This window comes from Eubalaena glacialis, chromosome 3 (genome assembly GCF_028564815.1).
Source record: "Eubalaena glacialis isolate mEubGla1 chromosome 3, mEubGla1.1.hap2.+ XY, whole genome shotgun sequence".
Taxonomy (NCBI): Eukaryota; Metazoa; Chordata; class Mammalia; order Artiodactyla; family Balaenidae; genus Eubalaena; species Eubalaena glacialis.
Genome location: NC_083718.1, coordinates 84,820,753 through 84,847,697, shown reverse-complemented (window position 1 = coordinate 84,847,697; position 26,945 = coordinate 84,820,753). Strand labels below are relative to the sequence as shown.

The 26,945-nt window shown below is 54.5% G+C and overlaps 2 protein-coding genes across 4 annotated transcripts; one reads left to right on the top strand and one right to left on the bottom strand.

Annotated features, from left to right (window-relative positions):
- Positions 1-595: 595 nt before the first annotated feature.
- CELF3 (CUGBP Elav-like family member 3) lies at positions 596-13,992 on the bottom strand. The gene is made up of 13 exons (XM_061183466.1): positions 13,761-13,992; positions 12,443-12,525; positions 7,279-7,327; positions 6,719-6,847; positions 6,502-6,581; positions 5,310-5,453; positions 4,976-5,117; positions 4,581-4,730; positions 4,100-4,165; positions 3,662-3,793; positions 3,285-3,428; positions 2,425-2,561; positions 596-753 (listed from the first exon to the last, which is right to left on the bottom strand). Exons 1-12 carry the CDS (start codon positions 13,903-13,905, stop codon positions 2,434-2,436), a joined length of 1,392 nt encoding a protein of 463 aa, XP_061039449.1. The 5' UTR covers positions 13,906-13,992; the 3' UTR covers positions 596-753; positions 2,425-2,433.
- RIIAD1 (regulatory subunit of type II PKA R-subunit domain containing 1) lies at positions 11,901-26,945 on the top strand. 3 transcript variants are annotated; one of them, XM_061183471.1, is made up of 6 exons: positions 11,901-11,961; positions 19,489-19,659; positions 20,153-20,229; positions 24,949-24,995; positions 26,106-26,233; positions 26,838-26,945. In XM_061183471.1, exons 1-5 carry the CDS (start codon positions 11,917-11,919, stop codon positions 26,174-26,176), a joined length of 411 nt encoding a protein of 136 aa, XP_061039454.1. In that variant the 5' UTR covers positions 11,901-11,916; the 3' UTR covers positions 26,177-26,233; positions 26,838-26,945. The 3 variants fall into 3 exon arrangements, with proteins under 3 accessions (XP_061039454.1, XP_061039451.1, XP_061039455.1); XM_061183468.1 differs by having other exon boundaries at positions 19,489-19,707; XM_061183472.1 differs by lacking the exons at positions 24,949-24,995; positions 26,106-26,233; positions 26,838-26,945 and adding an exon at positions 21,970-22,841 and having other exon boundaries at positions 19,489-19,707.

Sequence of the window (26,945 nt, the reverse complement as noted above, 5' to 3'; positions counted from 1 at the left end):
GAGAGAGAAAATCCAAGGGAAACATTGTCTAAACCCCCAGAAAGAGAAATGGCAGCGTCCGGGCTGGGCCGGGCTGGATAACGCACGGGTGGTAGTGCTATTTACACGGAGGGGCCAGCAGAGACTGTAAACATTTTTAGGGGTTTGGGGGAGGTCTTTTCCTCGTGAAAGGAGGAGGGTCTCTGTGGCTGACTGGCGGAGAGGCAGCCCTCAGGGCTCCTCCACGTTCTCCTTGGAGGGGGCCCTTGGGGGAGGCAGTGAGTTTTAGGGCTGGGAGCCCAGGGTTCAGGGATATCCTACCTCGAGCTGAGGGTGGCCACAGGGAGTGTGAGAACCAGCTTCTGAGAAACCCCGAATATGGGGGCGAGGCTGGGGCAAGGGTGGGCAGGGAGCATGTGGGAGGCCCCCGCTGCCCTCCCGGGCCGCACAGGTAGAAGAGGCCCGCTGCTGGGGGAGGCAAGTGCGAAGGCTGGGCGCAGAAGGCCCGTCACAGGAGCCCCAGCAGAAGGCAGATACCCCAGAGCCTTCGAGCCTGTTCCTTGCTCCCTCACAAAGGCCAAAAGGGCACCTGGGAGGAAACAGGCCCTTCGGGGAGGCGGGGTGGTGGGAGTGGGCCGGTGTCCTGTGCCCCCAGGGCCATGAAGCAGCGTTTGCCCCAGAGCCCAATCAAGGCCCAGGGCGGATGTGCAGAGAGGGCTGGGGCCAGTCACGGGGCGAGGGGGTGAGGCGCCCCTTCCTCTGGTGTCTCCAGGCCTGTGAAGGAAGGAAACGTGGGTGAAGCTGTGGAGAAGACGGCAGCTGAGGCAGGTCCCAGGCCATGGGTGGGGAGGGAGCTGGGGTGACTGAGGAAGGCAGGTCATCAGAAAGGCCTCAGTCCAAACTGAACCATCCGGCCCCCCAGCCATTCAACAAGGGGCAGGGATGGAGGAGACGGGAGGGAGGGGCGAATGACACAAGAAACCAAAGGATATTAGGAAGGAAATACTCAAACAGCCCGTGAGAAAAGGAACGTGGAAGATACTGGAGACAGGGACTAGAGGAGGAGGGGCAAAGAAATGAGACAACAAACAGGCAGGCAGAGGTGACTCAGAGAAAGGAGGAGGGTGCAGTGTCGGGACAGACACCTGGAAAAAGAGCAAGGGGGCATCCGCAAAAGGGCGGCAGAGCAGGCCGGGGTGGAACCAGGGCTGGACTTAGGGCTGGAGTCTCGTGGGGGCGAGCGAGACCCCCCAGCCCCTAGGGGGCGCTCTCATTCGTTTTTGGAAAGGAACAAAGAAAGCGAGAGAGAAATGCACGGAACACAGACCACAGTCACCAACCACTGTTGACCAAGCACATCCCGCGAGCTGCCCCCGGCCCTGACTCTGGGCTGGGGGGCGCTTCCCTCCGCGGCCCCCTCCCCAAATAACAAACAATCGGCTCCAAAGACAACACGCTCGTTCCATGCAACTTACAGGGGCCCGGAGCAGGGGTCCGGGGATGGGGGCTTCGGCCGACAATGGACACGGGCCCTGGGCTGGGGGGCCCCCAGGGTGGGAGGAGTTAAGCAGCCAGGATTGGGGGGAAAGGGGGAAAAACAGAAAATGTGGGTATTGTTCTTGGGTTGTGTTTTTTTCAGGGGTTTGGTCCAAAGGAGATTAAACAACACAAAAGTAACGAAAGCTCACAGCTCTGTGGCCATGAGGTTGGCGGGTGGCGGGCAGTGGGGAGGAGGGGACCTGTTAAGTGAAATTCACAGGCAGTCCAGCATTCCAGCCGCCTCCACCTGAACCAAAGCTGCTCCCCAGAGCCCTGACACTCGGACTCCCCCCAGTCTGTTCTGTGTACTCTCCCCTGTCCCATGGGTCTACTGCCACATGAGGGAAATCACCTGGGGTCCAGGGCACCGGGACCTGATGTCCCCACTTCTCAGGACAACAGATATTCTAGGAGCCAGTGATTCTAGGACCCTCCAGTACCCTAAACCAGCCCCCTATTCCCCAAACCCTACTCCCCTAATTCTACTCCAACCTAAAGGAAGACCAGAAAAAGAGACACACAAGACACATGGACACTGACCAGACAAACGAGACCAGATATTGGGGAGGTTCTAGGAAGTGGACACAGACATATACAGACCTGGCTCTCTCTGGGGTCACAGTGTGAGTGCGTGTGCGCACGCGTGTGTGTGTGTGCGTGTGTGTGTGTGTGTGTGTGTGTGTGTGAGAGAGAGAGAGAGAGCGAGAGCGAGAAAGTGAAAGAGAGAGAGACTTGGGTGATTGAAAAACAGCTGAGGAAGCTGCTCCAGATCTCTGCCTCAAGTGCCCAGAGTCAGGGGTGGGCATCCCTGAGGGTGGTGGGAAAGGGGGTGGGGGCAGTCCAAGTGAGGGCCCTGGCTGCCATGTGACGGGGCTGGAGAGGTCACAGGACGGGAGCGGGACCCACCTGGGGCCCTCAGTAGGGCCGGTTGGCATCCTTAGGCCGCTTTAGCTGGACTTTGAGGCGCTTCATGCCAATCTGGAAACCGTTCATGGCCTGGATGGCAGCCTGGGCACTGGCTGGATTGTCGAAACTCACAAAGCCTGAGGTGAGAGGGGCATAAGGCCTGGCCCAGCACCAACCACCCCCTGCCCCACCCCCCGCCCCACTGTCCTGTGCTTAGGCCGAGGCCTGCTCTTTGCTTTCCCGTCACCACCCTACTTCCTCCAGGTCTCCCAAATGCCCGGAAAACTGCCCAGCACACAGGAGGCTTTCGGTAAGCAGTTGTTGACAGGCTGAGTGAATTAGTCCAGTCCGGCCTCTCGCACACCCTGGGACATTCCTTTCAGCATTCTTTGAGGGGCGGCAACCCCTTCCTTGGCCTGGATAGCTCAGAACCTGCCTTTTGAAACCTCCACTCCGGACCCTAAATGACTTCTGAAGCCCAGAGGACAAGCACGTCCCCTTTCTCCCCTGAAGCAGCCTTTCAAAGAGTGAAGGCAGCTAAACCCTGCTCCCTAAGCCTTCCTTTTGACAACTGAACTTCCCCAGTTCCCAAGCCTCTTCCAATCCTCACAGAGCATGGATCTGACCAGTTCTTAAGGAGAAAAGATGTGGTTTTCTGGAGGAAGAGATGGGCCTGGGCAGCAGCTGGTATGGGATGTCAGGAGTGTAAAAACTGGTCCTTTCAGACTCTTGGACAATCTGGATTTCAACTACTGGGTCCATTGCAACCATAAGTGCCTGCAAATGCATCAGATCTTGACCTCATCTGGAGTTTGGCCAAAATGTGCTATATTTTATCTTTTGGATCATCATATTCTTACCAAAACACTTGCTCTGATTGGTGGCCCGGTCAACAAAGACTTTGGCTGAGATGACGTGGCCAAAGGGGACGAACATCTGGAGGATCTCTGAGTCGGTGAACTCCTGGGGCAGGTGGTAGATGAAGATGTTGCAGCCATCAGGACCTGGGTGGCAGCAGAGACAGAAGGAAGAGCTCAGTGACTGGGAGACAGACTCAAGGTGCAGGGGGCCGGGGAAGGCAGCCCCCAACGTGTGGGCCAGGGCGCCAGCCACCTCACCCGCCCCCCTTCCCCCCAGTTTCATCCCCACACACGGGGCCAGAGCTGGCCTTGGAGCCCACGGCAAGGGCACCCCATCCCTGAAGGCTCTTGGCTGGGACTCCCCGCCCAGGCCGCACCTTCCCGTTGCTGCTGCTGCTGCTGCTGCTGCTGCTGCTGCTGCTGGGGGGGAGGCGGAGGCTGCTGGGCCACCAGGGCAGGAGGCTGTGGGAACGCGGGCGCCACCAGGCTGTAGGCTGCCGGGTAGGCTGCTGGTGGGGGGGGAGGACAGAGAGAGCTAATGGGGTTCCTGAGAGGCCCCTGCCCCACCTGGCCTTCCCAGCCACCCCAGTCCCCCTCTCCCTCGCCCAGGCCGATGGAGTGGACAGGGCCGAGAGGTGTCGGAGGGGGAGCTGCCTCAGACCGTGCCCGTAAAGGCGTGTCCTCACAGGTATGGCCTGCTGGGAAGTCTGACGGGGTGGCTGGCAGACAGCACGAAGCCCAGACCCAACTTCTGGGCCTCTTTTGCTCTTACCAACCCTTCCACCCAGACCGGGGCCTGTGCTGGGGCTCCTCACCTGTATAGTGCTGCATCCCTGCGTAGGCCTGCTGCAGGGGGTCCACGGGGGCCGCGGGGCTCTGGGCTGGGGAGAGCAGCACTGACCGTGAGGGCGGGGCTGGGACGCTGCTGGGAGCCCCACCAGTGCCTCTTGGAGCAGAGGCCAGGCAGGTGGGGAGGAGAGCCTCATGGGAGAGCATGGGATGTGAAATGAGAGGGTGGAAATGCACAGAGCCGTAGGGAGAGGGGAGAGCCTGGCATTAGCAAGACTTGAGTCTGTGACTGGCTGTGCAACCCTGGACGAACTCACTTCGCCTCTCTGTGCCTCAGCTTCCCTGGCTGAGACCAGGAAGGAACATCCCTGCCCAGGGTGACAGAGCAGGAGAAAGCGCCGTTATCACCCCGCAGCCTGGAGAGGGAAGGTGTGTCATGCCTGCCGGCAGTGAGAGCGATACTGGGATGGTTGCCGGGGAGAGGGGTGGGTAGGCAGAGAACCCCACCTGGGTAGGGGTGAACCCCGTTGGGATACAGAGCATCAGGGGCAGGCTGCCCAGTGGGCTGGGTGGGCACCGGGCTGTAGCCGTTGACGCCCAGGGCAGCAGGGATTGCAGAGACGGGCGTGGCAGCGATGGCAGGAGGGGTGCTGGTTCCTGGGGAAGAGAAAGCGGCAGAGACAGAACAGAGAAGCAGACACACACATACACACAAATGCAGAGAAGCAGTCAACAAGTCTGAGGGCAGAGGGGAGGAAGCAGGCTACTCTCTGACCCCTGAACCCCTCCCAGCCCCCATGGCTTCCCTGAGTGATGCCCTGTGCCCCCTCCCCTCCCCCACCACGTGGTAGCTCCCCTGACCTGACCCACTCACACCCAGCCCAGCCCTGCCTGGACCTTACCTGAGGATGGGGTGATGGGGGTGGCGATGAGGCCATTGGCATTGATGGCGGCCATGTGCTGCATCTGCACAGCAGCCATGGTGGCCATGGGGCTGAGGTAGGCACTGTGAGCCGCTACCAGGGCCGCCTGCTGCTGCATCAGCTGGGGACAGGGGAAGAGAGGAGAGTGGGGCCAGCCCCCCTGCACCCTGGCCTGGCTCCCCTCCCAACCCTGGGCCTGGGCATTGGTTGGGGGGGCAGGACGCTGGAGAGCGTGGGGATGGGCCCAGCCCAGCACGGGGAGGAGGGGTTGGGGGGCGTGAGGGCGGGGCGGGGGGCAGCGGGCAGTACTCACGGCCTGGGTGTAGGCGCTGTAGGCTCCGAACTGGAGGGCGATGGGGCTGAACATGCCCAGCTGGGTGGCCACCTGCTGCATTCGGCGGAGACCTCGCTCCTTCTCCGTGTCAGCAAACTTCACCACCAGGCTGGACGAGGCACCCTGGGCACCGGCCCCCCATGTGGTCAGAGGGACAGAGTCGGGGGTCTCTCTTCCCCAGAGCCCTCAGGACCTGGGCTCAGTTCCACCACACATGGCTTGGCCTCTTTGGGAGGGCAGCCATCACTGTGCCTATGTCAAAGCGGGGAGACTTTCATCCCACCCTCCCCCTGTGCCAGACTGTGCAAAAGACTAAAAAACGTAGAGGAATGTGCTGGGAAAGGGAAAGTGCTCCCAGAATGCAAAGGGCAGTCCTGGCTTCTCCATGAAGATTCTGAGCCGGAAATCCTCCCCAGGGTGGATCAGCCACAGCAAACGTTTAACCTCAAGCTCGTCTTGCCTGGTAGCTACCCCACCCCCTTACCTCACCCCATGCTCCCACATCCCAGTCCTCACGGTGTGCTCAGGGATGCAGCCTCAAAGTTTCATACCAGCCTATGCCAAATAAAAACCAGCCTGGAACATTTGCAAGGCCTGTTGTAGAATCCTAGGGTCTGGAACGCAGTTCTCTATCTGATGCTGCATCCTCTCGCCCAGGTCCCTGCTAAGTGCTTGCCCAGCCTCTGCTGGAGAACCTCGAGTTATAGGAAGCTCACCTCCTTGGGAGCCAGCTAGTTCCTTTTGAGAGGTTTGTTCTGCTGGGGGAGCCCTCTGCGAGATCAGTCAGCTGACCCACTGCTAATGTGCGGGGCAGCAGGATGAATGTGCAGAGGGCACGCAGGGCCTCTAAGCAAGTGTCCCGATGCCCAGCCAGTGAGGTGGGGGTGGGGATATGGGAAGGAGGGAGAAGAGGTGAGAGGTGACCAGGGCTGAGGGCTGGAGGAGGCAGGAGAGGAGGGGCTGGGAGATGTTATTGGAAAGGGGAAGCTGTCCCTAAGAGGTTTGATTCTTCTGCCAGAAAATTCTTTTTGAATAATAGTCATTCAATAATAGGCAGTCCGTTCTGGATAGTAAAGACCCTATCCAGAATGGACTGCGCCCTCTGAGCCAGGGTCTGGCGTGGGCCCAGCCAGGCTGGAAGAGGCCTGAGGGCTGGGGCAACGGGACTCACCGGCAGGGTCCGGCTGCTGTGAAGGGTGTTGATGGCTGCCTGGGCCTCGGCGTGGGTCTGGAACTTCACGAAGGCGCAGCCTGGAGAGTTCAAGAGGGAGGAGAAAGGGGTGAGTGCCCATCCTTGAGGGCCCCGACAGTCCCCATTGCCCACGGAACCAGTGGGGGAGGGGCAGGAAGGCGGAGTGCCCGGCGGGGGAGGGGTATCGGTGGGCTACCTTTGCTGGTGCCGTCTGGGCCCCGGAGCACAGTGCACTCGTCTATGGTCCCGAAAGGCTCGAACATCTTCCGGACGTCCTCATCTGTCTGCTGCTTCCCTAGCATCCCCACAAAGAGCTTCCGGTCTTCTGGCAGGTAGGGCACAGGAGGAGGGGCAGGTTCAGGGCCTCCAGGCTGCTTTCCCAGCCCTGCTCCAGCTTGGGACAGGCAGAGACCCCTCCCCTTCGCCTTCAGCTCTTCCCTGGAACTCCCCTCACCCCAGACCGATGGCTCTAGGGCGTGAAAGAAGGGATGGTTGGGGGATGGGCTGCAGATACATAGACTGGGCATCCCAGTTCTGAAGGACTGACTTGCACTCCACTCTGGGCCTCAGTTTTGCCGTCTCTGCAATGGGCTGGATCACATCCCCTCTGGCTACCCTGACTCCTATGCCCACCTTGACTGGGAACCCTTCAGAATTCTCAGACTTTCTTCCTCAGAAAGCCTGCCCCTCAGCTACTCCAAGTCCTGGGCCTGCGGATTGAGGGAGAAGGATTGAGTCCCAAGGTACAGAACCTACCTCCTCGGCTCTCGCTGTCGGCTGGCTTGACCTGGATCGGCCTGTTCATCTAAAGGAAAGAAGAGAAAGCAACTGCTGGGGACCTCCTCTGACCACCCCAGGAGGCCTCCCCAGGCCAGGACCTGTGGAGAGGCTAGAGGGAGTAAGCCCCAGGCCCAGCCCTCTAAAGTGCTGATGGAAGGGAGGGATGGGGCTTAATCTTGTTTAGGATTAGGACCTGAGGGGATTAGAGGTAGTGGAAGGAGAGGATGTAGAGGAGGATGCTCCTGGGGCACGACTCTAAGCTCAGGTAGGGCCCCAGATGATTTGGCCAGGGAGAGGTGCTGCTCTCCTTAGGGGGAGAGTGGGGCTGCCCATAGGACCCGGGTCCTGAGTTAGAGCCCAACCAAGGGCTGTTCAGCAAAAGCTGCCTCAGTTCTACAAAGTAGGAGCAACAGAGGCCACCCCCTCAAGCAGCCCCAAGGAAGACTCTAGACTGAGGGAGACCCTACAGATGCCCCGACTTCCTTCTGACCCCTAGAGGTGTGTTTGCCTCTCTTTCTGCCCCCCTACACCCCTTGACCCCAGGGGGAAGGCACTCGGGCAGCACAAAGGGAGCAGATGCCCAGTCTCCGTGGCAACGGGAGAATGCGCGCCATGGCAACCGCCCACTCAGCCTGATTTATCCGTCCCCGTCGCCCTGGCGACCATGGTGACGTCATCACTTCTGCTGCTCCACACACCCGGAGGATTGGGGAGGGGGGTGGGAACAGGGTATGCTGGGGGTGGAGGATTTGGTGGGGGCTGGGAGGTGGGGGAGGGGCCCAGGAGAGCTTCCTGATTCTGGAGGGAGGCGCTGAGCAGGCCCTGCAGGGGCCATACTGTCCAAGCTCCTGCCTTCCTCCTCCAGATCAAATCCTTGATGTCTCACCGCCAAGACAGCTCTAAAGGAGGAAGTGCTGTCCTGTGCTCTTTCGCAATTCTCCGGGTACCCGGAAGTCCTCCTGAGCTCTACCCTCTCCCTACTCCTGCAGCATCTCCCTTTGTTCAGCCTCCAGTGGAAATGCAGACAGTTCCCCACTCCATGTTCCTGTCTGGTAAGAGGACTTGGGAATGACTCCCGCAGGTTGATTTCCTTAACCAGTGTGGGAAGCATCTTAGGAACTGGAGAGGGAGGGAAGGACTCAGTATTTCACACCTGAAAATATTTTGCTGTTGAAGACTTTGACCACTGGGGCCACACCTGGCCACCCCACTCATCTGATGGTGGGGCAGCCCTAGTTCTAGTGACCAAAAAAATAAATAAACAGAAGAAACCATTCATCCAAATTCTGAGGGTGGGGCAAAAGTTACCCTCAGGAAAGGCACTGGACTTCGAGGACTGGCTCTGCCACTCACTGGCTGGGTGACCTTGGACAAGTCATTTCTCTCCTCTAGGCCTCAGCTTCCTCATCTGTAAAATGGGCTGGATCAGGCGATCTAGAGTCAGGTTCCCCTCAGCTCTAGTATTCTAGCCTTGAGGTCTTGTGTGTCGGCACTTAAGACAGAGAAGTGCAGAAATGATAGTTGCCCCTGCCCCTTCTCACACTGCACCCTGTTCCCAGGTGTCACGCCATGCCAGTCAGTCTGGCTGGACTCTGCAGGTGAGGTATTTTCAGCCCGGATCAAATCTAGGCCCCGCCTCAACCAATACTTCCTCCCTGTCCACCCCTCCCCCCAATCTCTAGATCTGAGAGCAGCTGGGTGGGGGGAGCGTTGGAGGGGGAACAGTCACACAAATCCTCCGGCCAATCTGCCCCAGCTTTATCCACCAATCTGGGATTATCCCATCGGAGGTTCAATCTCCTCAGGAGCGCGTGTGAGTTTGTGTGTGTGTAGCAAGGGGTGGGCATCAGACACTCAGGACTCTTGGTCTTTCACTCCCCCTCTCTCCCGTAATCCGGTCAAAGCCATCAGGAAGTCCCCTCACTGGCAGCTCAGCAGCCAGCCCCCCAGCTCCCACTACAGGAGAGGTAGGATCAGCACTGGAGTCACAGCATCGGGGAATTCTTATGCTCGGCACTAACCCCTTCCCAACAGGCCCCTGGGGATTTGCTGCTCTAGTTGGGGATGGGGAACCTGGGATCCAGAGAGAAAGGATGGTGTTCCCTCCCTGCCAGGCTCCCAGGCACGAAAATAGCATATCAATAAACATCCACAGCTGATACGGATTCGCACAAAAACACACACAAGTGCGCAGACCACAGCACAGACCACGCTGACGGGAGGCTCTCCCCACTCCCTCATAGACGGACTCCTCCCTCAGTGGCCCCCAGTGCCCCGTTCCCAGCCTCTCCTTCTTGGCCTGGCACTTCCTGTGGGAAGCTCAGCCTTTGTTAGCTCAGCTCGGTCACACCTGCCCCCTCCCCTGAGTCCAGCTGGGCCCTGTTTACCGGGCAACCTGGCGCGGGCGCCTCTCTTCCCTAGCTACCACCCGCCAGGTGATAAGCCCTCCCCAGGGCCTCCCAAAGAAGAAGGGGCTATTTATACTCCTACCAAGTATCCCTGAGACCCCTACCAACATGGTCACTTGTAAGTAAGTCCCTCTCACCAATAGCTAAGACCCCACTTCCAAGAAGAGCTCCCCATGCCCACAGATCTAATTTTCCTGAGGGTACAGGCCTGGTGTCCTGCCACCCCCGACTCCAGACTTGCGCCCTGTGTCCCAGACCACACACAGGTCCTCTCCATGGAGCCAGCATCCACCTGCCCAACAGCAAGATGACCGGGAGGACCCATGTCCCCAGAGTGGGATTTTGGCCCAAGTAGAGGGGGAAGCGCAGGCCAGACAGAAGGAGTCCTTCACACCACCACCTCCAGGAGGTCACACCCTGCTCCTAGGAAGAATCCAGGAACCTGTGACAGAGCCTCTCCTGGGAACTCTTAGGGGAGAGAGAAGGAAATGCGGTTCCATGGCCATAGGCCCAGCTCCCATTCTTTCTCTCTGCAGCCTGAAGCATCACTCAAATATGGTGGCATCTTCCAGATTCTGAGCTGACAAAGATGGGGAGAAAGGAGAGCGGGTAAATGCCCCCATTAAAGAAGGAACCTGCAGTCAGAGGGCATGGAGGTTAGACAGTAGGAGGGACTTCCCAACACAGTTGTGCAAGAGCTGGCACACTGGACACACACACACACACTCACACTCAATGACTATCTGAGGGGAAACACTGCTGCCAGAAGGGCAGGTGGCTGAGAAGAGACCTGGGGGCACAAAGGGTCAGGCAGAGCTTGGTTATAGACATCTGCTCCCCCAAACCTCCAGCACGGGGGGCCCCTTGGAGGATAGAACCCCTCATTTCCTACTAAAGGCTCTGTCAGGTGCCTCTGGATTCTGTCCCCTGGGGCAAGGGCCAAAGTGGAGAACTCAGCCTCACCTGGGAGCTTGGGGCAGGGCTCGACAATTATTAACCGGGGCTCCCTTCTCACTCGCCTCCCACCCTGGGCCTTATTACCTCAGGAAGAGGAGGCAGCGCCTTTCCACACCCAGGGCGTAGCCCTGCCTGAGCCACACAGGCAGCTGGAGGGGGACAGAGCCAGGGCAGAAGCCCCCAGCTGGCACAGATGGCCCTGGGGCTCCTGCCCACCTGGCGCTGTCTCTCTCACCCATGTCCCCACTGCAGTACCCCTGCCTTCTACCTTCTCCCTTGTCCCCCTCTGGTTTCCACAGGGGCTCTGAGAGATAGGAGACAACAGAAAAAGACAGAGAAACGGCAATGGAAATGAAAACTGTTGATTTGTGAGGGGCCTCCCCAGAGGAAAGAGAGAGGAGAGTTGTGAGGTCATGTGATGGGAACCGGGCTTCCCGGGGATTCATGTGCCCAAACACACACACACACACACACACACACACACAGGCACACACATATGCGCCTTAGAGCCCGAGCCTGCTCACACATACACAGATACTTAATTCTGTGGGCGATGGCTATTCTGGGCTGCCTTGCCCCCGACTGGGATAAGATAGTGGGGTGAAGGTGGGGAGCTGGCAGTGGATCTGCTTTCCTAGTGGTATTTAGTGTTGAGGGCCACAGAGGGTTACAGAGCCATGGAGGGTGTGAAGTTGGGAGTGGTGGAGACAGTTCTAATTTTCCTAGATCCTCCCCCCTTTCCCATCTGTTTTGTCTATTTCTCTCCCAGGAAGAGCTAGAGAATCGGGCGCCATCTCCATTCCCACACGAGGGGAGGAGAAGAGGATGTGACAGGTGTGTCTCCAGCACTCAGACTGTGTTTAGCAAATGTTGGCTGGAGGGAAGGGTGGAGTTAGCTCTCAAGAGGTACTTTCCAGGGAAGACAACAGAAGCCGATAGATACAGAAAGGGAGTGGCACATCCTTTCGACACAGGATGGGTAACTGGGGGGCAGTCTGAGATTCTTTATTCCTGCCCGTGCCAGCCCAGGCCTGGGACGAGCTGCAAGGCTGCCTGGGAAGCAGACAAAGAGCTCTGACCTTGCAGGAGGGAGGCCACGTCAGAGGCACCCCCTGCCTCCCTGGGCACACTTGGTGGGGTCAGGCCCGATCCTCCACACTGATGACTGCCCCTGCCCTTGTCTGCTGCCCGCTGCCGCCCTCCACAGGGCTTATTCCCAGCCCAGACCCACCAGGCCCTGACCACCCTGATGCCCTGTGGCACTGTTCCCACGGCTTTTCCTGGGAGACGCGAGGTGAGCCTGTTGGACTTCAGAAGTCAGCACAGAGATGCCAGGTGGGCAGGCACCAGCTGCCCACCTCGGGCCGCAGGCACCCCTCCCCCATTTCACAGCCAGATTTCCTCCCCAGAGCCAGAAAGAGTGCCTGAGTGCCTCCTGCTCACTCAGCCCTACACTTGGTGTCCAAAGTCTTCTCCCCATGCCTCCCAACCAGCTAAGTCCCTCCTCTAAGCGCTGCCCCAGGGGCAGGTTGGGAAGTGGGAAAAGGGCTACCTCTGCTCTTTGCAAGGGTTATATCTACTCTGCTCATCGCTGTTTTCCTTCTCTCTTGGTGAGAAGAAATGCGTGCATCTTCAGCAAGGAGGAGGGGTGCTACAAGGAGGTAGGGGCTTCCCGGTGATGAGAGGAGGTGGAATATACACTCAGTGTCTTGGGAAGGTGGTGCCCCTTCTAAGGCCCTTCTCAGCCCCCTGGCCTTGAAAAGGCCGGGACTCACCCCTGGAAGCGTCTTCTGTTCGTGCAGGGCGCTCTGGGCCTTCAGGGCTGAATCGCGGGCACAGTATGTCAGGAAGGCACATCCTGAGGAGGGGCAGGGGCAGAGAGACCGGGTCGGGGGTGAGTCCCCGGTCTCCGCTCCCTAAAAGGCCCCCTACCCGCCACGAAACTGAGGACTGGGAAGCTTGTCCCTTCTTGCCAACTTCTGCCTGCTGGGGTGGGGAGGTGTCTGAGAGGGGGTGCACATTCTTTCCCGGAGTCTCTGGGCTGATGAGCACAGGGCAGAGACCCCGAGACCGAGAGGCTTCCATGGTGGGGTGATGGAAGAGGGAGAACGCCTGGGCTGTGGGAGCTGGGGCTTTGTGTGGGGGGAGGAGAAGGGGCATGTGATCTCCAGACAAGTACGTGTAGTGTGGTTTTCTCTCTTCCTTAGCTGGTCTCCTTTCCCCTTTCTCTTTGCCTCCACCTTCCTCCATCTTGGTCATCATCAGCCCTCTCCTCTCCCATTTTCCCTATTTCCTCCTCTCTCTCCAGCTCCATGGGAGGCAGGTGGAGGGTGGAGAGCGGACTAGAGAAGGAAAGGGAAGAGTGGGGAGCGGGAGTCCCTGGGCCGGTGGAGGGGGGAGGCAGCATGGCCCCTCTGACTCCCGGTGTCTGGGGCTCTCCAAGGCCTGACCCCAGGCCTGACCCTGCTTAGCTGCACAGCCCTTAGGCCTGAGGCACATCCTCTTTCACCCCCAGCTCCCTTAACTTTCGAGTCCCTACACTTCCCAGATCTTTACCAATCTCTGTCCTTTGTATACTGTTTCCCATGTCCCTCTCTTTAGTTCTGGAGCTGCCCTGCCCACTCCACGAACATCCACTCTTTCCAGGTTGAGGACCTGACCCTGTGTCCCGACCCCCATCCCAATAGTATCTGAGGCTACTAAGACTCTCAGTCTTGTGCGTGCTGCTCCCCTTCACACACACACCCCTGCCCAGCTCCTTATCTCTCAAACCAGCTCTCTCGTTCCTCCATCCTTCCTTGAGTTCATCCACATCATCCCCCTCAACTTTGGGGTCCACATCTCTGCAGCCACCTTGACAACTCTTCCCCCAGAGAGGCTCTCCTTGGTCCTCCACCTGGAGTCCCCTGGTCACCCTAGCTGAGTTCTCTTCTAGCTCCTCCATCCACACTCCCCAGCCCGTGAACTCTTTTCCTTCCAGATCAGCCTTCTCCAGCCACTCCGTCCCTCCAGCCTGGCTTCCGCACCTCCTCCCAGCCTCCCAACCTCCCAGCCCACTCCCTGAAGCCTCTCCAGCCTGGCCTGACCCCTCACCCTTGTGCAGCCCGGTGTACTTGTCCTTGATGACAGTCAGCTCGAAGATCCGACCAAACTGTTCGAAGATGGGTTTCAGGTCCTTTTCCTCCAGATGCCTCGGTATCTGCCCCACAAACAGCTTGATGGCATCCGGTTCCTTCATTGGGGCGGCCCAGGAGAAGGGGCCGAGGGGAGCAGGGAGAGGCCCGAAGGCCAGGGGGAGCTGCCCAGCAAGGAGGCAAGTGGCCGGGGCTGGCTTTCCCTTTGGCCCCAACCACAGTGCTGAGCAGAGGGGCCGCTCTTCACACAAAGGAGGCCCAGGGAGTTGAGGGCTAGGGGTCAGGGGTCTAGGCAGACACTGTCATGCCACCAGGGGGCATAGCCCAAGCAAACGATCTCCCTCCCAGAGATCTGGCAGATATCCCAGGATGGGGGGCAGTGTGGCCAAGACCTGGAGGGTTAGGGTGGTAGCAGGGGCGCTGGGAACTAGGGGTTGAGATTAGAGCTGGAGGTGGAGGAAAGGGCCTGAGGAGGGTGATGGGGTTGCAGGCTGAGGGGTTAGGGTCCTGGTATGGTTGCCAGCAGCGTTGGGGGGGGCACTCCTGATGTGGGGCAGGTGGAGCTCTCGTTGGCTTCCCTGGGAGGACACCTCCCCTGTGGCTGATCCTTCTGCTGGGTCCGAAGATCCCTGATGCCAGATGCTTGATCTCTGATGGCGGCAGGGCGCCGGGGGTCCCTTTGGCCCTGCCGCCTCCCTTCAGGTCCTCCCCTCAGCCCCCCTCCCACCCCCACCCCGGTCCCCGGGCCTGGGCTGCTGCTGGCTGCTCCCGCCGCTGGGGCTGCCTGCTTTCCCGGTCACCTGGGTCCCGGAGCTCTGCTCTCCGGCCGCGCTCTCCTCAACAAAAACCTCCCCCCTCCACACCCCCCTCCCCACTCCCACCTCCTTTCCCCTGACATCAGTGATGTCAGTCTCAGGGGTGGAAGACAAATTCTCTACCCTGGAGAGGGACGCACAATCCAGACAAGAGCCACGCCCTCTTTCTATCTCCTTCCTCCCTGACTCCCTTCCCACCCCCAGAAGAGCAGCTGGTCCTGTTGATAATAACCCTTCCCCCATCTTACTCCCTAATCACGAGTTGGGCAAGGCACTAAGATGGAGAATTTATAGAGGAGCCCTAAGGTGGGGTCCATTGTTCCGGGGGCTGGAGCTGTCCCCGGTGCTGGAAGAGAAGACCCAGGAGAGGGGAGCAGGGGGGAGGAAGAGAGACGAGCTGGCATCTGGGGAGACTGAGAGTGGGGAGCCAAGGGAAGAAAACAGGGAAAAGAAGATGGCATAGAGACGGCTGGGCAGGTTAGGGGCGGGTGAGGAGAAGGGTGTAGCTGGGGAGGGAAGCAGGTCGCAGAGCCTGGGGGAAAGGGCAGAAGGGACCCAGAGAGAAAGATGGAAAGGGGGCTGTGGAAGAGAGAGCAGGGTGAGATGAGTGCAGAGAGGGAACTGTGTTTTCCAGAAAGGGAAACAAGAAAAACTCGATCTTGCTGGCATTTGCCGACGCCCCCTTCTCACCCTCTGGGGGGTTTGTGTGTATAAGTGCGTGGGCAGGGAGGCAGCAGTGGTGACAGCGGGAGCTCGCACTTGGAAGCTGCTTGAAGACCAGGACACTGTTTAATTCAGCTTTTACTGTTCACAGTGTCTAGCACAGTGTCTTGTTCACACGTAGTAGGAGCTTAACAAATATTTCTCGAATAAGTAGTCGATGCCAAGAACCTCTGATGAGAGTAGATTCCTGATTCCTTCAGTGGGCAGAATCACAGCTGGCAAGCTCCCCTTTAGGGCAGAGGAAACCCCAAAATTCCTTCCTTCTGCTTCCCCCCTCCCCCCCACCCCAGTTATGTTCCCTGACTGGGACTCTCTAATTGAGTCAGGTAACAAAGAGGGATGGGGGAAGCATATTTGGGGGCCATTACTCCCCTAAACAGTTAAACTTCTATAGATGATCAGTTTGCCCTGTGATGTCGAGGGAGCTTGACCCCTCTGTACACTGGGCTCACTCACAGCTCCCCCTCAATGCAAGGAGTATCTGCTGACATCAAACCTCCTGGACGGGGCAGCCCTTGCCTGCCATCAGGTGCTCACCGACCTGGGCTCACAGCTTTTGTGGAACTCCCTGCCTCCTGTCATCCCTTCTTCACCCCAGAATGGGGCTGATGTCTCCACAGTGGTGCTGGTGTCTCTGAAATCTGTCCCACCTGAATCCCAGCAGCCCTGCCTCAGCTCTCTGGACAGGCAGGCTTTTCTTCTGGAAGGGAATTAATAGTACTATCACTTAGATGGCTCTTACGGTGTTGGTCCGTGTCATAGGCCTTGTTTAAGTGCTTTATATTTACTAACTTGTTTAACCCTCAGCACCACCCTATGATGTAGGTTCTATTGTTATCTTCGAGTAAAGATGAGGAAACCAAGGCACAGAGAGATTAAATGACTTGCCTAAGGTGACACACTGGAAAGAGGTATAGCTGAGAGTGGAGCCCAGACAGTGTGTTTCCAAGTCCATGCGTTTAACTTCCCTGTCAAATCTCCTCTTGGGAATGGGGGGAGTGGTTGAGCCTGGCCTTTCTTCCTCTTGTGTCTTCATTTGAGCCCTGGGTGAGAGCTATCCTTCCTTCTACTGCTTGATTCTCCATTAACCACCATCCATCCTTCCCTAGCATCATTTCTGTGGCCTGAAGCCACATTCTGACAGGTATGTTTGAGTGTGAGTGTGTGTGTGTGTGTGTGTGTGTGTGTATGTGTAGACATGATTACACTTTATGGTACGGATGTCCAGGTCCTCCCAATAGGGTCCTCTAAAATGGGTGGGTGGGGGGAGATGGAAGAGGACCCAGTGCGGGGTGGTCAGAATATGCGATGGCAGTGCCAGGGAGTCAAGAGGGCAAATACATCTGGAAAGTAACTTTCCACTCATCTCCCCACCCCCACTGCTCCTTCCCTTGCCTCCTAATCTGATCTTGGTGTTTATGGAGATGCTAAACAGATCACACCCTCTGAGGATGGAGCCTAGGAAGACCCCATGGCCCTGTTGATCTCATTACTCTGTGTCTTGTCAGCAGATCTGCCGCCCTGCTGCTCATTCAGGCTTGGGGCTAATCATATAAATTGAAATATTAAACATTCACAAAAATGAATTATAATGAACTCCCCTCACTCCTCCTCCCAGTCAGCAATTGAGGAGACAGCTGCAGGCAGCAAAACACCTCCAATCCTTCGCTTAGTTTGTGGTCCCCAGATGGAAGGCTTCAGTCTGAGAGGAGAGGCGGGGTTTAGGAGAGAAGAGGTGGGAGCTCTCTTCAGGCCCTCCTTGCTGGGCGACTGTGGGCACATCTCTGTTGTCCTTCAGGCTGTAGGGGAGGGAAACCCTGTGGGGTGAAGACTGGGGGGAAAAATGACCCAGAGGTGCATACTGGGGAATTGCTCTCCAGGAGGAGATGAGGCTTCCAACTAGGTTCCTCCAAGGTACTTTCTCTGCCCACCATCCCCAAGCTCACCCTCTTTCTTATTCTCTGCACTCAATGTTAAGATGCCCTACATTAAAAGATTATTGACTTTATAAAGAGAGAGCTCACTCCTGGTTTTAGATTCTTAGGAAATGAGACATGCTAAATAATTGGGGTACTTTTCAGAAAGCTCAAAATGTAGTGATGGTATGTGTGGGCAGAATGGCTAGTCACCAAATACTTGCTGGCCTCAATAATTGAAAACAGAGTGAAGACTTCTGTAGCAGAATCTGTGAGAGTGTACAAAGAATTGATTATATAATCTTCCTTCCCTCAAGTGGCTTCTACCTCAAGTGGAGAGGTAAGAAAGGCCAACACAATTTACAATAGCGAGAACTGAGGTGCTGTTAAAAAAAGAAAAGTAGCCTCTCTCATTTACACATATGTGTATTCGGGGTTTGGGCCATGGGATGTGGTCAGTCAAGAAAGGCTTGACTGATTCTCAAAGCACAAGAAGATCATAGCCTAACAGAAGGAAGACATTAATTATTTTATGCATGGGGGTGGGGGGTGGAGGGAATTGTGCATGTATATGCCTCTGTGTGTGTGTGTGTATGTGTGTGTAGATTTGACAGTCCAGACCAGCACCCTTTACTATAATGCAAGGTATATATATAATTTAAAATTTTCTAGTAGCCACATTAAAAAAGTGAAAAGAAAAAGTGAAATGACTTTTAATAATATATTTTATTTAACCAGTATACTCAATATATTATTCAACGAGTTTTTATGATATATCCAAAATATTCAACATGTAATCAATGTAAGGATTATTAATGAGATATTTACATTTTAAAATACCAAGTCTTCAAAATCCAGTCAGTGATTTACACTTACAGCTCATCTGACACTTTCAGCAAATTTCAAGTGCTTAATAGCCACAGGTGGCTCGTGGTGACCACATTGGACGGTGCAACTTAGAGGTTCTAACACTAGCTTCTCTGGGGGGGTGGAGGGGTGGGAAGAGACAGGTCTTGGCCAACAGGAACTATCACCTCTGATTAACCTCTGCTCCTGCCTAAAAAAATCACTTCTGACAGATGGCAGCTTATCTACCTCTCACTATAACTCTCGCTCCTAAAAAACAATCAAAATGATTACTACCCAGATGGGGTTTCTGAGAAGAGGTTTGTAGCCCACTATTTAATCTACCTCTTGAGGTTTTTTTCTGGCTTGGGAACTGCCAACATTTTCACTTCTTTTTTTTTTTGGCCACGTTGCGCGGCTTGCGGGATCTTACTTCCCTGACCAGGGATTGAACCCAGCCCCAGCAGTGAAAGCACGGAGTGCTAACCACTGGACCGCCAGCGAATTCCCTCCTCAGTCTTTTCTGAGAGGCAGATCGCAGAGATACCCCCTCCCAGGCCATGGCCTAATGCTGGGCTTGTTAAGCTCTTTCCTTGCTCCTTGGGCAGTTTTCACAAATCTAAAAAGACTGCCTCCTTTTGGGCTCTCTTCTCTGCCTCTCAGAAGGTCTCTGCTGCTCATGATCTCTGGGGGGTGTAGAAATTCAGCACTTGTGTGTATTGTCAGACAGCCTCCTGCCCTTTCTAGGTGCTATTTTCAGCTCTCTGGCTTTCTGTCTCACTTTCTCTTCTTAGTTAGATAGCAGAAGAACACATCTTGAAGACCAACTGCCTTTCCCGTCCCCTACTCCATTGGGAGTGGGAGACATGATTTAGAATTTATAAGGAGCAGTTAATCTACACAAGAAAGTCAGTCCAAGAGGGGAAACTTCTGGCAGCATGTCCCCAGGTCCTTTCCAGCATTTTTAGTCTGAGAACATTCCTTCCTTTGTAGAACTCGGTTCATTCCATCCTATGGGGTGCTTTCATGTTGTGTTAAGAATCCAAGACTTCAGGGTCAAGTGTCTGCACTTGAAGGATGGAGGGGTTTGGCTTCCGGGCCGGTGGAAAGGGAAGAAGCCTAGATTCTCCTTCCCCACTACTAGGCTTAAAGTGAGAGAGTCAGGAACCAGATTCTGGGAGACTCTGCCTTAGGAATCCCTTTTCCAGTTATGCTCTAGAGCTAAAGAAAAAACTATTTGAGGTTGGGTGGGGTCAAGAAGAAGGGCTCATTTTCATATACAGTCAAGCTGGGAATTCAGTCCCCAAATCTGGGGAGCGGGATCCTTTAGACACCCTCCTGAGCTTCCTCCTCGGCTTCAGAGTGGCCCCCTTATTTCTTCCCTCAGCCCCGCCCCCTGCTGGAGAGGGCGGGTCCAGGCCGGGGGCGGGTCCTCACCAGCCGCGCCTCCCGTCGCCTTGACGACCGCGACAAGATGGCGACCCTGCCGGGCGGGATTCAAGGGCTGTACCCCGAGGCGCTGAGCCCCGAGCAGCTGGAGAAGCTGCGCGGCTTCAAGGTGGGTGCGGCCCCGACCCCCGCCTCCATTAGAGTGCAGCTCCCCTGGGTAAGGGCCCCAGAGAAAAGGGACGTGGAGCCTGTTCCCAGACAAAGGGGTGGAAGGCTGGGTGGGTGGGGACACCCCCGGCGGACCCCTAGGCTTCTGGGGCCCTGAACAGAGCCCGACAGGCGCCTGAAAGTGCAGAAAAAAACTTAAACAGGGATGGGCCAGAGAAATGGACCGAAATGACTGCCGGATACTTTAACTTAGATACAAACAAGAACTTCCCAACGGTAGAGACCCGACCTTAGTTAAGGCCCCTAAGCCTGAGCCGGAGGCAGCATTGAAGATGTTGATCTGTAAGAAGACAGATGGCTTAAATGTTCAAACATCCTGCGAAGAGACCCGGGTTAAGTGCGCACGTTGTTTCCCCAAGCCCTCCACACCTCCAGGGCTTGAACCCTGAAATCTTTCGCCTCATGACGCATGACCTTTTGCTCTTGCCCTCCAGATTCAGACTCGGATTACTAATGAAAAGTACCTAAGGACCCACAAAGAAGTGGAGTTGCTCATACGTGGTTTCTTCAGGTAGGTGGTTTTCAGACTGGCCTTGAGCAAATAGTGGAAATCTCGTTGGGGATGGATGAGTGTGAGTGACCTCTTCTTTCTTTAAACATTACTTGTTGCTTCCTTTAGGGTCTGAAGGTTAGAAAATATCCTGAGATTGAATATTTTCTAGCGCTGGGGTCTGTGGCACCCAGGGTTTTCTTGTTATCTCTAGAGGTTTCCTTCAGTTATCTCAAAATTCTCAAAAATATTAATATGCATTCACTTTAGCTCTAAGGATAAATACATACCTTCCAACACTTGGAAGAGGGAATTTGGCATTGAGAAACTCAGCAGGCAGCCATTGGGTGTAGACCCCTATTCTCTATCAGAGGCATTTAACAAGGTCACTAGAACTTAAAAAAAATTCAGACGTCTGGCCTTTCTCTACCTGAGAACATTGGTGTGGAAAGACTCCCAAGGGTTGGAAGCCACTCCCTGTAAGTCATGGGGAAAAGAAAACCATTTTCCACCATGTCTTGGAGCACCTTTTTCCTTCCCCCACACTGCCTTTCAGCATGGCATTTGCTTGAATGGAAAATGTTCCTAATAGGTTGAAAAGCAAAGAACTGAGGGAAAAAAAAAAATCATGGAGCATCAATGGATGAAAACAATAGAGCTATGTCGAATACTGTTTGGCTACAGACAGATAGGCAAGATTTAAATAATAATGGCTTCCATTTCCAGGCACTGCTATTGGTTTCCTACATTAGCAGTTATCACATTGTATAATTGCATTGTCGATCTTTTCTTTCTCTCCCTGGACCAAAGCTCTAAGCTGGTGGAGCCATGTTTGTGTCCCCAGGGCCCACAGTGTATGACATTTTGGTACATTTTTGCTGATCCTCCTAGCAACTCTACAAAGATAGTTTATTATCACTTCCATTTTACAGGTGAAATACCTTCCCCAAATTGCTGAACCAGGATCCAAACCCCTGGTTTTTCCACTGTGTTGCACCGTAAGCACACAGGAGCTGGGGAGCCAGAGGTAGGGCTCTCCTTTGTCTTTTTAAAAGTAGCCCTGGAGGGGTGTCTTTTTTCCATGCTTCATTGTTCTTCAAAGTGGCAGCCGATTCTCAGAGGGCAGATAGGGGAAGGGGAAAGGGAAAATGGAAACCTGTCTGTGAGGTTTGGTTTTTTTGGGCCAGGGGTAAGGCTTGGGCAAAAGATAGTTTAGGGGTCCTCTGTCAGTGTCAGCCCTGGAGATCAGGCCATCACTTTCTGTACCTTTTCTTCTAAAGGGAGATAAAGGATGACATCTTTCCTATCCTGGGGAGCTTGCAATCCAAGTTAGGAATGATTCCAGCAGCGAGATTGGGGATAGATGTTAAAACCTGAATTAACGCACCATTTGCAATGTTCACAAACAAAAGGATTAGAACCCTTGGGGGTGGTGAATGAAGAGGGTGTTGTTTTAGTCACATGGCAGGGGTGGCCCTGCTTCTCTGCCCAGGAACAGTTTCCAGGAGGAGCTGGGTGTCTGCAAGGACAGCCCTAGGCATCTTCCCTTTCCTTCCTTATCATCCCCCTCCCTGGGCCAGGTAGGCCACCAGGCTTCTCCTTTTGCTGTCCCAGAAGCTCCTCTCGTGAAATCCTCCTGGCCCCTTTTAGGCCTTTCTCTTTCTGAGGGGGAGGTGAGAGGGGAGAGGAAGTGTTTGAACTTTGGGGGTTTGCTTTTGGTTTTTTTTTGGTGTGATTGTTATTTCCTTTGGATGATACCAGAGTGAACCAGAATCAGCCCCTCGTCTGCATTGGATGCTTCAGATGGTCCTTCCTGTGAGAAAAGAGGAAGGGAGAAGAGGGGACAGAATCCTGGTCAGCATGCCTGTCCTCACCTGTCTGCAGGTCTCTGCTGTACGCTCACTGCAAGCCATGAGAAGCCCCATGCTGTTTTTGTTGGGAAGCAAGCTCACCACTTGGGTTTTGCAGATCCTAATGATTTATGGCCATTCAGCCACAACTCTCCAGTCTATATTCATATATACAGTATATGGAACTCTTAATGCCTTGAATTTTAGAACTGAAAAATGGAAGAAATAGGGATCTAACTTCTTTTAGGCACCCAGAGAGCTCAGGTTTTAGGCTGGAGATATGATAACAAAGTGTGAAATTGTAGACAGGCTTTATTAGGTGTTTTTGTAAACAGCCAGGCAGACGAATCTTCCCAAACCATAGCACGGATCATATCATTCCTTGGCTGGAAAAATCTTCAGTGGATCCACAATATTGCCTTTTTTTTTTTTAAAACATTCTATTGAAATATAAAGTACAGACAAGTGGCATATCCTAAACTGGATGAACTTTCGCAAGCTGAGAACACACATGATACTAGCGTCCAGATCAAGAACTAGAACCTGACTAGCACCTCAGACCCTTTGTGGCTCCTTTCAGTCACTTCCTCCAAAAAGTTAGCCAGTATCCTGACTTCTAATCACACAGATTCATTTTGCCTTTTTGTCTACTTTATACAAATGGAATTCCACAATATGTGCTCTTTTGTGCCTGGCTTCTTTTGCTCAGCAGTATCTTTTAGATCCTCCCGTCTCATTGTAGTATTCCACTGTGTGACTCTACCACGCTTTGTTTATCCATTCCCATTGTCTCTCTCTTTTTTTAAAAATAAATTTATTTATTTATTTATTTATGGCTGCGTTGGGTCTTCGTTGCGGTGCGCGGGCTTCTCATTGCGGTGGCTTCTCTTGTTGCGGAGCACGGGCTCTAGGCCCATGGGCTTCAGTAGTTGTGGCACTCGGGCTCAGTAATTGTGGCTCGCAGGCTCTAGAGCGCAGGCTCAGTAGTTGGGGCGCATGGGATTAGTTGCTCCGTGGCATGTGGGATCTTCCCGGACCAGGGCTCGAACCCGTGTCCCCTGCATTGGCAGGCGGATTCTTAACCACTGCGCCACCAGGGAAGTCCCCCCATTGTCTCTCTCTTTTTTAAAATATTTATTTATTTATTTTTGGCTGCCATGGGTCTTCCTTGCTGCGCGTGGGCTTTCTCTAGTTGCGATGCATGGGCTTCTCATTGCGGTGGCTTCTCTTGTTGCGGAACACGGGCTCTAGGCGCGCGGGCTTCAGTAGTTGTGGCACACCGGCTCACTAGCTGTGGCTCGCGGGCTTTAGAGCGCAGGCTCAGTAGTTGTGGCGCATGGGCTTAGTTGCTCCACGGCATGTGGGATCTTCCCAGACCAGGGCTTGAACCCTTGTCCCCTGCATTGGCTGGCGGATTCTTATCCACTGTGCCACCAGGGAAGTCCCCCCACCGTTGTCTCTTGAACTGAGTATGAATGTCTCTCCCTGGTCTTCAAGGCCCTCCATACTAGGGCCTCCTTCGCTTCCCACTACTCCCTGCACGTGCCCCCACTCCAGCCAGACTGGACCTCTCTGATCATTCCACCGCCCTCTGCAGGGGCACTGACACTCCCTGAGTGCTCTTCTAGACCCTGGGGAAACAAAGGTGGATACGACCCAGTTCCTACCCTCTGGAGTTCACTGTCGATAGGACGTGGGCAGTTCCCTTTAATTTTCGGGCCTTTATTCCTGCTGCTCCTTGGTCTGGAAGGCTCTTGTCCCTCAGCCCTTGTCCCATGTGTACCTCAAGGGCGCTCTCAAACGCCAGCTGCTCTGTGAGGGTTTGGGGGTCTTGCCGTAAGGAATCACTCTCTCTCCTCTGATCTCCCGGCACACTATTTCATACCCTGGAGGTTACTTGGCCTTTTGGACATTTGGGAACTTACCCATTTCCTTTCACTTGACTGTAATTCCTTTGAGGTGGGGCTATATTTTATCTTTTTAAAATCAATCCCTCATATCTTATATAGTGACTTACACAGAATTTGTGCTCAACAATTCTCAAATTGAATTGAAGGAGAAGAAGGGAAGCAAAATTCTTGAAGCTTGGGAGGCAGGGGCCTCCTGGGCAGGGAGGGCCTTCCATGCTGGTGGGGCAGGGCAGCCATGGCCACAAGGCCATGTTGTAGAGCACTGGCCTTGGAACCACAAGACCTGGGCCTCCTCTCCTTTATTTACTTGCTTTATGAACTTGGGCAAATGGTCAACCTTTTGAAAGCTTGCTTTCTTCGTATGTAAAATGGGGCACAGTCATTGCTGTTTCACAGAGTGTAGAGTGAGATAATGTTTGTGAACGAGCTTTATGAGCTATAAAAGTCGGTGGGCTATAAGGCAGTTTCAGCTTCCCAGTGGCACCGGCACCGTGGGTTTTGTCCCAGTGTCCACTGTATGCAGGGCCAACAACCATCTCAAGTCCGTCTTCTCAGCGTGGTTTCCTGTGCGCTCCCCCACACCCGTGGCGATTCCTGGTTACACTTCCTTGGAAGGTTGTGCATTGCACATCTGTCCCACCACATGTGAGTCCCTCGAGGAGGAGGCAGCGAGCTCTTCAACTTGCCGCCTGGCCTGGGCCTGGTCTCTGGTTCTGTGAAATGTTTGCGGAGTGAATGACAAGCTTCACTTGGCTGCAGCACTCGCTGTCTTGTGAGGTGAGCATTCCCTAGGCTTCTTGCCATTTAGAATGTCTTGCTCCTGACCTCAGATCCTGACTAGAAGGAAAATCACGAAGGAAAGGGTCCTTGGCAGGAGTCCTCTGGCTTTCCGCCTGCCACGACGGGTGTGTCTCAGGTCATCTGCCCCGACAGTGCAGGACCTGCTTTACCTCCTCCCCTTATCCCTTGATGTTTTCCAGACAAATGTTTTTGAAAAGACCAGACAACATTCAAGAATTTGCTGCAGGTGAGTAAGGCAGCGTCCATTTTGGGCGTTTGATAAACGAGCATCAGGAGTGTTACTGTGAATTTAGACTCAGACAAGCCCAGGATTCTCCCTGCAGAGTCTGGGGTGCTTCTTTATCCAATGTCTCCCAAGGGAGCTTTTTTCAAAAGGCTCTTTCCTCAATGTCATTTCCTCAAAATGAGGACAGATAAGAAACAAGGCAGAACTTCCTCGTGGTAAAGACTGTTAAGAATTTTGAGACTCCCTAAGGAACAGAGTGGCAGCTCTTTCCCTGGGAATCTTAAAGCAGGGTTCTCAACCCTGGCTGCACATTAAAATCATCTGGGGAACTTTTAAAAAATACCGATGCCCGGGCCCACCCCAAGAGGTTTTTATTTAATTAGTCTGGGGTGGGGCCGGGCATCCACAGTTTTAAAGGCTCCCCAGGTGATTCTAATGGGCTCCGCTGCCCTGAGATGGCTTGAGGTCAATGGTATTTAAAGGGAAGGGGCTGGGCTCGATGATTTCTTGGGTCCTTTTAGCCCTGAGATTACAGCCTCAAACCGTTTCTGACTGAATCTAAGTATGTCTTTGCTGCCACAGCAGATGCTGCCTCTGATTCACGTTATGCTGGGTATATAAAAATCCTCTTCTGTCGTCATCCTGCAAGAGCCTGGCTCTCCTCTGAGAGGATATTCTCAGAGAGGGCGTGATGTCTCAGAGACAAGAGCCAGCAGGCCGAGCTGAGACAAGAATAACACTTGGTATTTATTTGGGCCCCAAGGTGGGCCTGGAGCAGAAAGCCAGAAACTCCCTCAGCCCTCTGATGGCTCCCTGTGCATCAGCAAGCTGACAGGCCAGCGGCAGGGTGGTGTGGAGGGGACAGGGGCCGTTCTTTCAGCCCTTGCTGGGAACGCTGGAGCTGGAGGCTCAGAACTTCTGGGGGCGGCGCGGGGAAGACAGCGACCTTGGGATTTGCTGTGGCATCTCATATTACATTGTAAAGCAGGACCACCAGTAACAGTCCTGCTAAGACAGAGCCCTCCTGGCTTTTTAGCAGAGTGAGCTGTCTCTCTCCTAGTCTTTTCCCCTTGGGTTTAGATGATTTCTTCTTTTTAATTCTTATCCCAGACTATTTCACGGATCCAAGACTTCCCAACAAGATTCACATGCAGCTAATTAAGGAGAAGAAAGCGGCTTAATTAGCAAAATCATGATGCTCAGCTGTTGAGAGAGAACAGAAAGAATCCAGCCTCGGGGTGGGTGTTAACCTCACTTACAGTCAGAGGCTTCTTTACTCCTGTGAAAATAAGCACTGGCTCCTCGGCCCAGGGTGTGAAAGAAACCAAACAGAGATGCTGCAGAGAAGTTCCGTGCAAGTGTTTCATTTTCCTGACACTACTTTGGGGAATATGAAGAGAGGCCCAGGGTTTGTCTGGCATGTCCGTGTCAGGGAGAGACATCCGTCTTCTTAATCTAGTGATATGGATCAAGAGAATGGAAGTTGAGTTCTGGAGGAAAGAGAGAGCCAGGGAAATGGGGTGGGATCTGTTAGTATCAGGGGCCTGCTCTCAGGCTGCAGAATTCCTGTGTGCTCCTGCAGGTGGCCTTTTCCTTGTGTCTTTGGCGGCGGGAGTAGAAGGGCTTTCCCACTGCTTCTGTCAAGGGTGGGGGCAGTTTCCCTTGTTGCATTTGGATTGGGCGCTTTCCTGCCCCCTTCGTCGTCAAACCAGGCTACGCCGTGAGGGCCATCACACATTTTTCGGGCAGGATTTCTGAAATGATTTTGAAGGTTGGGATTTTTAAATGTGAGGTGGGAAAGAGCCACACTCCTGATTTAGCAGCACCATTTCTGTTTTGCAGGGTCATCTGGAAGCGAGAGAGCCCTGTTGCCATCACTGTGGGTTTCTGGGCTGTGTCTGCTGTTGCAAAGGCTTTTAAAGATGCTCATTAAAAACAGACCTCCCTGTT